Source organism: Podarcis bocagei, assembly GCF_964188305.1.
Source record: "Podarcis bocagei genome assembly, chromosome: 9".
NCBI classification, from domain to species: Eukaryota; Metazoa; Chordata; class Lepidosauria; order Squamata; family Lacertidae; genus Podarcis; species Podarcis bocagei.
In genome coordinates this window covers 74708663-74720528 of record NC_138134.1, presented here as the reverse complement: position 1 = coordinate 74720528, position 11866 = coordinate 74708663, and the positions used below count along the sequence as shown (strand labels likewise).

The 11866-nt window shown below is 48.1% G+C and overlaps 1 protein-coding gene and 1 pseudogene across 7 annotated transcripts in view; both read right to left on the bottom strand.

Annotated features, from left to right (window-relative positions):
- Positions 1-727: 727 nt before the first annotated feature.
- On the bottom strand, positions 728-1571 carry LOC308594839 (large ribosomal subunit protein eL18-like; annotated as a pseudogene). The gene is made up of 2 exons: positions 1296-1571; positions 728-1041 (listed from the first exon to the last, which is right to left on the bottom strand). The product of its transcript is annotated as a large ribosomal subunit protein eL18-like (transcript).
- Positions 1572-6795: 5224 nt separating this feature from the next.
- RNF24 (ring finger protein 24) overlaps positions 6796-11866 on the bottom strand; it is an 87199-nt gene continuing 82128 nt past the window's right edge. For all 6 annotated transcript variants that reach the window (XM_081207463.1, XM_081207460.1, XM_081207459.1 and 3 more), the window contains 2 exons: positions 10266-10345; positions 6796-8761 (listed from right to left, as the gene is read on the bottom strand). In XM_081207463.1, the coding sequence (XP_081063589.1) occupies positions 8620-8761; positions 10266-10345 (222 nt within the window). In that variant the 3' untranslated portion in view covers positions 6796-8619. The remainder of the gene's footprint in view (positions 8762-10265; positions 10346-11866) is intronic.

Sequence of the window (11866 nt, the reverse complement as noted above, 5' to 3'; positions counted from 1 at the left end):
TTCCCATTCTTCTTTGAAGTCACAGTTGTCCTTGTCTCGCAGTTTGTATGTCAATTTCGCCAATTCTGCATAATCCATCAATTTCTCTTGCCACAGAAAGAAAGAAAATAAAACCTACAGTTCTATGATTCTAACAAAGGCGTACCTTTTGGACCAATTTGCATCTGCCCCTGGTAGCATAGCCAGCAGTCAGGGGTGGTGGGAAGTGTAGTTTTAAAAATACTTGGGAGTGCAACCAGCTTAGGTAACACGCTTCAGAAACATGATTTAAAGAGAGAATGCTTTTAAAGCTGGGCTTTTGCTGACAAAGGCTCACTCTGCATGTTGTGCAGGGGATGTGGTCCTATCTTTTGAAACCTGTGCAAAAAACCCCTCGTTGAGGCCTATTTAAAAATTGGCCAGCTTGTCACGGAGGTGGGAAGAGAAAGCCATTTCTTTCAAAGCTTTGCTTGTTACTCATCGGAGTCACTGGAGGGCAGCACAGATCCACCCAATAACACCTGCTGAGAAAAAAAGGCCTTCGCTGTGGTTCTTTTCGAAAAGAGCATGCAGCCTCCAACGTGAATTGAGGAGTGATGCCTGGCAATGGAACCACCTTCTCATTTATTTATATTTATTTTATTAAGGTTATCTATAGACTGCTGTTCTGGAGAGACGGTGGTCCAAAATGTGGTTGATTGTGGTTAAGTTTTAGCAAATTTAATCCAGCGCATCACAGCCTTCAAATATTTCAAGACCCAATCTACTTTTTGTAGCTTCGACTGGCACAGCGACCTCAAGCCCGCTCAAACTGGCCACCCTTGGATCTGATGTATGGCTGTGTGGGGTTGCAGGGGCCTTGCCAAAATGCCTGTAAACTTTGCGAGCCTTCCAGGGTCCAGAAAGCAGCACAGTTCCTTGGCCCTTGGGGGCAGCCATGGCCAACTGGTCAAAAGTCATGATCTGGCCATCAGCTTTCAGGATGTGGGTACAGGCTTCTTGGGTCACTCTCAGGACACAAGCCTTCAGTTTGGGGATTTCCTGGATGTGAACATCATCGGTCACTGTACAGTGGTGCCCCGCAAGACGAATGCCTCGCAAGACGAAAAACACGTTTGTTTCCTTTTTCTTAACACCGTTAATACAGTTGCAACTTGACTTCGAGGAGCAACTCATAGAACGCGGTGTGGTAGCCTTTTTTGAGGTTTTTTTTTTTGAAAAGCTTTTCCAAAACTTCCGACACCGTGCTTCGCAAGACGAAAAATTCGCTAGACGAAAAAACTCACGGAACGAATTAATTTCATCTTGCGAGGCACCACTGTACCCACCACGACAGCAGTTTTGTTCTCCCGGCCTGGGAGCTTCATCTTACGGATCATGGGGGAAACGGACAGCGGAGGCCTGTTGGTGTGGCTCATAAAGAGCCATTTCAGAATCACCTTGTTGATTTTTGCATTGGTCTGTCAAGCAAGAAATCTGTAGAGCTTGACCAGGAGGCGAAGGTAGATTTCTCTTAGCCTCTTAGGCTCTTTGTGTCAAACCTTCCGGTCCATGTTGTGGTGTATGTTAACTCCCATGGCAGCGCCAGTGGTGCCTGGAAAAAAAGCGTTTCAAAGTTTTGTCACCGGGTGTGTGGCAGACTCACCGAATGGGGTAGCTGAGTGTCACGAACTGGTAGGATCGGAGGGAGGAACCAGCTGGGGAACCCCCCAGGGAAGAAAGCTCAGAGCCCGGGGTGGTGGTGGGACAAGAAGTCGTCAAAGGGAGAAGACTCGGAGGAGGTGTCAGAAGCTGAAGACGCAACAGGGCTTAATGAGCTGGGAGAGTCTGTGGCAGAGAGAAGTCCAGAATCGGAGGCAGAAGCTGAATCAGGAGAGGAGGAATGCCCAGAGGCAAAGAAGTCCAGAGGTCTTTCTCCTCCTGACAAGCTCTCCTCCCCCTGGACTCCCAGAACCACCAGCAGAGGCCTAAAATCGGCAGAGGAGTGATTGGCTGTACCCAAGTGGTGTCTCAGATTGCTTGGGGGTAAACCCTGGAGACAAGGGGCCTTGCACAGCCGTGGGAAGGCAAGACCTTCCGTCTTGGCAACTGATTCTAGCAGGGATGAGCTGTTGTGCTTAGGAGGCCTGACACTCAACCAAGTTTGTGCAGATAGTGATTTTGCTAATAAAGAGTTAACTCCAACTTGCGTGGTGTGATTTACTGCTGGCTCGCTCCTGACACTGAGTTTGCACATCAGTCTTCTCACTTTTGGAAAACTGGAGGACCCAGGAGGACAGCTGCAGACGTCCACCTACCCAAGAGCGCAACTGATCAGCTCTTTGAGGAGGCAAAGGCAGCCTTCGTGCTGGGAACCTTTTCATGTAGGAACAAGTTTCGCTGATAAGACAAAATAAATGACTGTTTGTTTTTTTTAAAAAAACCAAGCACCGATATGGCTGGGAACACCTGCTGAAAACATCAGGCCTCTCTCACCTGCTTCTGCTCACTCTGCCTCTGCCCATCGAGGACCGCAAAGGCCATCTCTAGAAAACTGGTGTGGGTTAGGAGCAGGTCAGGCCAAATGCCGTCTTGTTGAGCATCCTATTCTCACTGTGGCCACCCAGATGCTTGCGCAAGCTGGAGCCGTGCACAAGAGCAGCGAGAGGCTGGTGCAGAGTCACACCCAGTGAGCACACCCAGTGGGCCAAGCAGGGATTCGAACCCCGGTCTCCCAGGTCCTATTCCGACACTGCAGCCACTGTGCCACCCTGTCTGTAAATACTGGAATAGCGACTCACATTGGAAAAGCGACTTTTAAAAGGCTGAATAAAAAAATTCCTTCCAGTAGCACCTTAAAGACCAACTAAGTTAGTTCTTGGTATGAGCTTTCGTGTGCATGCACACTTCTTCAGATACACTGAAACAGAAGTTGCCAGATCCTTCTATATAGTGAGAAGGTGGGGAGGGGTATTACTCAGAAGGGTGGTGGGAATGGGAGATTGGCAGGTAGCTGAGATGAGCTAGCAACTTCTGTTTCAGTGTATCTGAAGAAGTGTGCATGCACACGAAAGCTCATACCAAGAACTAACTTAGTTGGTCTTTAAGGTGCTACTGGAAGGAATTTTTTTATTTTGACTATGGCAGACCAACACGGCTACCTATCTGCAACTTTTAAAAGGCTGGTGTGCGGAAAAGCCAGAGAAACACAGTATTCAGAGAAAACAAAGCATGTATCCCTTGGGCCTGCTAGTCTCCCCCAATGTGTTGCTGCAAGACATAAGAAATTGCCAAGGGGCCTTTTGTTTTTGTGTGTGGAACACACAGGAGGTTTCCTGCAAGGAGAGAGAGAGAGAGAGAGAGAGAGAGAGAGAGAGAGAGAGAGAGGAGAGGCTGGCATCACCTTCTAGGTGGTTCTGATCTTAGGGTGTTTCAGAAGAGGACTTACTCTTTTAAGGAGGTTGCTGAGATATATCGCAAATGGGTCATGGGCAGTGTTTGTTTTTTAATTTGCTAAATTTCCCTCGGAAATGGTCAATCTGGCTTTAATGGTGGAGGGGCAGGGAACAGGTGGGTACAGTCATACCTCGGGTTACAGACGCTTCAGGTTGCGTTTTTTCAGGTTACGGACTGCCGAAACCCGGAAGTACCGGAATGGGTTACTTCCAGGTTTCAGCGGTCGCGCTTGCGCAGAAGTGCTTGATCACGCTTTGCGCATGCGCAGAAGCGCCGAATCACAACCTGCACGTGCGCAGACACACAGCTGCGGGTTGCAGACGTGCATCCCGCACGGATCACGTTCGCAACCCAAGCGTCCACTGTATTAGGAATGGGGTGTAATTTGATTCCGTTTGCATTTAAAGGCAAAACCACCTAATTTGGACATTCTGAAACAATATGAGAACTGAAATGTAGCCATCCTTTGAAATTTGCACTTCTCTTATTTTTGGGAATGTAGCATCACAAACAACTAACCAACCGACTGACAAAAAATTACATATGATCGGGACAAGTATACTGTACATAAAGATGAATACATTAGAGAAAACAGCACTTGAAATGCCTTTGATTATAGATAATCACATGCAAAAAAAAATTGTGCTATTAGGAGAAAGTCACGCCTAAATATTGGCAAGCTTTCATTAGGTTTTTAAATACGGTATATATATATATATTAATTGTTGTTATTAACAAAAACCCTGCAAATTGCAGAAATGTTGCATTATTTTTAGGCTGTTTAAATGGTTTCAGAATAATGTACCTTTGTTTTTTGTTTTAAAATTGTCCATCTGGTGCTCTGGGCTCCTTGGGGGAGGAAGGGCAGAGTATATATATTCAATAAATAAATAAGTATTGCAAAATATACACATTTTAATGCATACTTTCCCCCAGCAAGGCCAAACGCAGCAGCTTTTCTTTAAAATATGCAGCACCACAAAAAGAGATATGCTGTACTTTCCGGGGACAGATTTCCCATATCTGCGCCTCACATGCACCACATTTATTTGTTTTTAAAATCTCTGTTTGTGCACCTGCAGAGAACAGCTCTCGCTGCCAACCACATTTGGCACCCGTTGGATATTCTGGAAGGTGGCCAGGTACCTGGCAGACCCCCCCTTCAGCTTGTTCATGATGTACCCAGCTAGCATCACGCTTGAGCTGCTGTCACCCACAGCCAAGAGCTGCTTTCTATCAATGCTCAGCTGACAGGCCCTGAACAGTGGGAGCGGTGCATTAGCCAAAGATCAAACGCAGCTCAGGAAAGGGCAACCCAAATGCCCGACAATGAGGGAGAAGCAGCTGCCATTTGTCTCCCCCTTGCCACCTGGGGATGCTTTCTGCAGTTCTCAACCCAGTTCAAAAGAAGCATCGTGGATTTGGAAAAGGTTCAGGGGAAAAAAGGCAAACGACATGATCAATGGGATGGAGCAACTCACTTCTTAGGCAAGTTTGCAGGGGCTTTTGTGTTTAGGTGAGTGAGAGGAGACATGAGAAAGGGGTATAAAATTACCGAAAAGTGTACATGTGTGCACAGGGGAATTCTGTCTGCCTTGCAACAGTAGAAATTGAGAACGTCCGAGAAGCTGAATGATGGAAGATCTGGGAGCTGCAAAAGAACTGTATGCACACTGAGCATCATTAAACTATGGACTTTACTATTGCAAGGGGGAGTGATGGCCACCAATTTGGGTGGCTGTGAAGAGGATGAGATAAATTAATGGAAGAGGCGGCTATTAATGACTCCTAGCTGCAATGTTCTCCCATTTACCGTGGGAAGGATGCTGTTGCACCCAGGTTCTGCCAGGGACATCTGGTTGGCCTTTGCAAGAACAGGAAGCTGGACCAGATGTGTTCAACCTTATAGGGGTGTTTGTGAGTTCCTCTCTCTCTCTCTCTCTCTCTCTCTCACACACACACACACACACACACACACACACACACAAATGCGCAATGGACTGGTTGGATGCAAAGTATTGAGGGGAGGAACCAGCAAGGGAACCCCAAAGAGGAGAAAGTTCAGAGCCCAGGTTGGTGGTGAGATGACAATGAGTGGTCAGAGGGAGAGGACTGGGAAGAGGAGGTGTTGAAAACTGAAGAGGTAACAGGGCTTAGTGAGCGGGGAGAGTCTGTGGCAGAGAGGAGTCCAGAATCAGAGGCAGAAGCGGAAGGAGAGGAAGGCCCAGAGGCAGTGATGAGTCTGGCTGGTGCAGTCACAGGTGTCTCCCTCTCCTGCTGTGAACATCTCTCCCCCCCCCCATGTCTCACAGAACCAGAAGAGGCATGAAAAGAGCATATGAGAGGTTGGCTGCACACAGGCACAGTCTCTGATTGCTTGGGAAAAGCCCTGGAGAGGAGGGGACGTAGACGGCTGCTGTGGGGAGGTGGAGATTTTCAGCCTCGGCAACTGACCCATGCGGCAAGACCTACCGGGGACGAAGTGCTCTGCTCATTAGGCCTCACAGTCATCCAAGTCTGTGCAGATCGTGTTCTTGCGAATGAAAAGTCCCAACATTCATGGTGTGATTTACTGCCTGCTCACTCCTGACAATGGGCAAACATTTGTGGTAATGTTGCCTACTGCATCCCTTCCCACCAAAAGTATACTCCGTTCCTGCAATAAGCTCTTTTTCAAAACTTCCAGGCAGCTAAGAATGTTCATAAACATTCCACGCACGGCTCCTTGGAGAACTCATTTCAATATACTGAAACCAGAGTTCTTACAGAAAAGAGCTACGGGGGTTTGTGAAAACTGCAATTTGCATGTGTTCTCCTCAGGTTTCCTCTATCCCATTTGTTATTGCTGAGTTTGTTTTCCCCAAAGTAAATTGCCAAACACTTTCCCCCCTCAATGTCTTAGCATGCACTGTGCTCTGCCCCCTTAGTGGCTCTGCAACCATAGTTCAGATTATCCCTTAAGAGATTACCCAAAGCTGGCTTTGACTTTCCGAATGGATATATAGATAAGCAACCACAGATTCCACCACTCCGCTGTTATTTCCAAAATCTGCCTTTATTTACAGTTCAAGTCAAATCACATGCAAACGTTCCCCTCCCCCCACCCTCCCCGCATTTAAGAATAGCGATTAGCAAAAAAGATGCATTAGAATTTTAAAATAGCAATTAAATATACAAAAATATAGTTTACAAAATAAAAACCCAGCATGTTTTCTTTGTGTCTTTTCTCTTAAAAAAAAAAAAAATTCTGCTGCAGAATTTTATTTATTTATTTTAGTGTACAAATATCTCCTCCAGGAGGACTTCTAAGGTTCATAAACTCTCTCTCGAGTCACACGCTATTTACAAAAAGAAGACCGCGGCAGTTGGGGTAGGAAGAGATCAGGCTGAACCCGGATGGACGAAAACAGTAAAAGGCTACTGAAAGTCATGCCATACTAAGAACCGGCTATTGGAAATTTGCCCCTATTATGGAAGGACTGGGAAGAACAGTCTGTGCCATCTTATTTTATTTTTAGCAAAAAGGGAACCTCGCGCTGTACAACGTAATACTGCAAAATCCCTTCCCTGTGTCTTTTGAACAAGTGCGGACACAGAAACAAAACACACTGCCCAAAAGGGGGTTTGGGGATAGCATCCTGCCTCCTTAGCTGACCCCGAAATAATCTGCGCAGGTAATCTTGGAAATGGACCTCTCCACCGTCAGAACTTCCTCTGGCCAGAAACTTGCTTAAAAAACATTATTTTCACAAATCGATAACGGAACATGAATTGGACTCCAACCTGCCCTGACCGGTTATCTAGTGGAACCGAAAACAATTACTTTTGAACAAATCCAATGAATTCTCTATGTTCGGATACATCGAACTATATTCGCTTGGTGCCTTAGCGGTTGACAAAGTTTAGATTTGGGCGGATGGAATTGAAACACCCGTTGGAAAACGGAGACTCATCAATGGCTACTGGCCATGATGGGAGACCCTCTGGGTCGAGAGGCAGGAGGGCCAATGAGGCTCCCCAGTTGCTCACGAACTGCAATGGGAGAGAGGCTTATCACCCTTACGGCTGCCCAGAGGCTTCTGGGGGGGCTGCTGTGGGATACTGGAAGCTGAACTAGAAGGGTCTTTGGTCTGATCTAGCAGGCCTCTTTTTCAGATGAATCCCCACCCCGCCAAAAGTCTGCGCTCAACTCTACGCAAAGCTGCTAAGAAGCTTGCAGAGTCCAGGGTTCGTAATAGTTGCCATTTTTATTTTGAATTCCCATCGGGTCGAGCTTCTACGCAGGCAAATGCCCTTCTGCACTCAAACCTGGTTAAAAATGGGATTTGCCGCATTGTGGGATTTAAAAAAGGGACGTTCCCCTGTTGCCGAATCTAAAAGGCTGCTAAGCTGCCTCTCCTGGCTTTTCCTTGACTTCAGAGTTGTCCATTAATGTGGCAGGAATCTGTGTGGTTTGCTTCCCCCCCGCCTCCCTCCCGGGGCACTTAAGGAATCATTTTCTGAGGCAGGAATCAAGCCAGTGTGGATCTCAAACGCCTAGCAGGACCCTGGTGGACGTGGGCCTGACTGGTAACCAAATAATCTGTGCGTCGCCGCTAGGCCTCTAAGCACCCACTCTTCCTTTGGAGAGCTGGGCTGTGCTCTTGCTCTGCGTCCCACAGCGTACGAGAGAGTCACACGGACTGCTGCTGCGGATCGTTCTGCAAACAGGCCCGGCCCTTGCCTTGTTCTGTTCTGGAAGCCACAGGCAATTCGGTATGAGGTAACCGCTGAGCGGCAGAATCTCGGGGCACGGTTCCCATTCCACCCGCAGAAAAAGGACCACGTGGGGCCTCTATGATCTCGAGGCGCAAAGGGTGCGCCACTCACATCCCTCGCTCCGGCATGTGTGCAGCTCAGTCCAAACGCAGGCGCCGGACCTGCGCATGTCCTTCGTAAAGTGCTCTTACGGAAAGAAAAAGGGGGTCGGAAGGAAGAAAGGAAAAGGCCGAGCCCGTTATGGCCTCTTCTCGTTGCACCGGCGGTGGTCTCGGCGCTGAGGGTGTCTCTGCGGTCCAAGCACCTTCCCCCTCCTTCAAGTGTGTCCTGGGAGCTCCTCGCGAGATGGAAGAAGCCCCGGCGAAGACCCCGAGGCCGTAAGCAGCAGGTTCAGAGAGCGGGACGTCTCTGGGCGGCAGGCCACGCCCCAGAGAGGCTCGCGGGGAGCTATACGATGTTGGCCGCCCCAGGGAGGGGCTCTTGGGGGAGTCCGTGGGCATCCGGCTTGCTGTGGAGTTGTGCCAGCTGCAGGACGGCCATGTTGCAGAGCGGGCAGACTTTGCGCACCTCCAACCATTTGATGAGGCACCTGTGGCGGGGAAAGAAAGCAGCCCCTTCAATATAGGCAGACTTCAAGCTAGGAATATAGCAGAATAGAATAGAATAGAATAGAATAGAATAGAATAGAATAGAATAGAATAGAATTTATTATTTATACTCCGCCCATCTGGCTGGGTTTCTCCAGCCACTGGGTGGCTTCCAACAGACTATTAAAATACAGTGGTCTGTTAAACATTAAAAGCTTCCCTAAACAGGGCTGCCTTCAGATGTCTTCTAAAAGTCTGGTAGTTGTTCTTCTCTTTGACATCTGGTGGGAGGGCATTCTACAGGGCGGGTGCCACTACTGAGAAGGCCCTCTGCCTGGTTCCCTGTAACTTGGCTTCTCGCAGAGAGGGAACCACCAGAAGGCCCTCGGCACTGGACCTCAGTGTCTGGGCAGAACAATGGGGGTGGAGACGTTCTTTCAGGTATACTGGACCGAGGCCATTTATAGCTTTAAAGGTCAGCACAAACACTTTGAATTGTGCTCGGAAATGTGCTGGGAGCCAATGTAGTAACCCAAATAAAGCAGTGGTTTTTAACCAGTATGCCGCGGCAACCTGGGGGGCCTTGAATGATGGTCAGGGGTGCCGCAGGCAACAATGGCCTCCATCCCTCTTTCCTTCCCTCCCTCCTCTGATGCCCTCTCCCATTTCTGCCTCCCAAAGGCTTATGTGGCTGTTTGTTGCAGCAGCCCTGACTAGAATCTCCCCAGGTGAATCGTGCCTCTGGGGTTGGCCAGGGGGTGGTGGTTGCCAGGAGCTGAGGTGACCTCAGAGTAGGCAAGCAAGCGGGCAAGGGAGTCGAGCCTGCCAGTCTGCCAGCCCTTGCTCTTGGGAATGGACAGACAAGTCCCAGGGCCCTGTGGGGCAGCATGAGGAGGCACCTCTCTCTGGGGGCAGCTCAGAGACCAGGGATGGTAGCAGTGGCTGCCCAGAGGACTCCCAAGAAGAGGGGAGAGGAGAGGAGGCTGAGGAAACACTCCACAAGGGCACAGATCTTTTTTGGTAAGTTGCTTTGAGTTGCCTGTGGCAAAAAGGAAAACCCTAATAAATTCAATAATCGTAAACCCACCCTGCTTGCATTTGAAACTGCCTTATACTGCATCAGACTGCCAGCCTTTTGGCTTGGCTGAGTACTGGAACCCACAATCCTTCGGACTGGCGTTGCCAGGGGAAGGAGCCTGGCACTTTCTGCAGGATGGGGTCTGGCTCTGTTTATCGTACATGACAAGGGATGTGCCTAACGGATGTCCCCATTGCCTGGAAACAAAGGGAAGGCTTTCTCCTCTGCCGCCGCCACCATGACGGGACCCGGCTCTTAGATGGTGGGTGCAAACCTCTAGGGAAATCAGGAGGCACCGTCCTCATGGCCGAGGCCCATCCCCTCCGCTGCTCCCCCAAATTTACAGGCTGCCGCAGCCCCAGGGGTTTCCAAGAGAGACCAGAGGCCTTTGCAAACCTTTCTCCCCAGACTTTTTTTTGCGCACTTACTTTCTGTGGAAGGCGTGTTTGCATGGGCAGATTCCCAGCTCATCTTTGGGCTTGAACTCCTCCAAACAAACAGCACAGATCTGAAAGGAGTAGGGCAAAGGAACAAGGGGAGAAAGAAGAAAGGTCAGTTAGACGGGGGGGGGGGGGAGGAAGCATTTTGCATTCAGAACCACAGAGTTGGAAGGGACCTGAGGATCTAGTCCAAGCCCCTGCAATGGTAACCCAGCCAGATGGGTGGGGAATAATAATAATAATAATAATAATAATAATAATAATAATAATAATAATGCAAATTCCTGCACTGCAGGGGGTTGGATTAGATGATTCTCGAAGTACCTTTCAGCTCTACAATTTGATGATTCTAACCTTGGCATTATCAGCAGCACACTCCAGCCAACTGAGCTATCCAGGGATAACAACAACAACAAATTGTATTTATACCCCGCCCTCCCCGGCCAGAGCCAGACTCAGGGCAGCTAACACCAATAAAATCACAGTAAAACATAATGGGGGGGGGGGTACAGAAAACAAACAAAACCAATTTAAAGTACAGGTTAGAGCGCGATTTAAAATGCAGCCTCATTTTAAAAGTAGCCCACAGATCAAAACCATAAGGGGAGGGAATCATAAGGGTCAGACTGAGTCCAAACCAAAGGCCAGGGGGAATAGCTCTGGCTTGCAGGCGCTTGCTTCAAAAGAGGTCCGGGGGCAGCGGGAGCGCTTCTCGCTGCCCCCGGACCTCTTTTGAAGCAAGGGGCGGTGGGGAGAAGCGATCTCCCCGCAGCCCCTTGCTTCAAAAGAGAAGACCCGCTGTCCCCGGGGCAAGCTTCATTTTGCGAAGCAAGCCCATAGGGAAATTCATCTTGCGAGGCAACTCGAAAACGAAAAAACCTTTCGTTTTGCGAGTTTTTCATCTCGCGAGGCGTTCGTCTTGCGGGGTACCACTGTATTGAAAAATGGATTTCTTTTAAAGATATTTTTCTTTCTTTTTTCTCTTCTTTTTTATTTTTTCAACTACCGGTTTTTTAGGTCTCTTTTTTGGTAATTCTCTTGTTAGCTGTTGTTCTTTTTTTCCCTTTTTTTGTATGTTTAATAGTTGGTTTAATTACTTTTAATTGTTAAAAAAAAACCTTATGTTTTGTATGTTTTGTGTAAAATCTTAATAAATATTTTATAATAAAAATAAAAATAAAATAAAAGGTAAGGATGCCAGGGACTGTGTGGGAGATAATTTTGGTAAAATAAAAATAAATGAAATCATTTTGAAGGCACCCATAACTGTGCTGGCTCCTGGACTGTCCTGATTTATTCAAGCTGAAATTTACCAGAAATGAGAACAATCCCAGTTCAGAAAAAAACACCTTTGTCTCCAGTATCTGAGATTCCTGCACTGTGGAGAGGGGGTTGGAATAGAGGACCTTTAGGGACCCCTAATTCTTTAGGGACTCTGCAATTCTACAAAAAGGACTGGAGGGAAATGTGCCCGAGTCAGAGCCAATTCTTTTGAGAAAGGTACAGAACTTTCCAGCCTCCTCTAAGGCCTGCTGGGACTCTCCACCCAGCAGTAAGGATTTATAGCCTATAAAAATAACCTCTCCGGC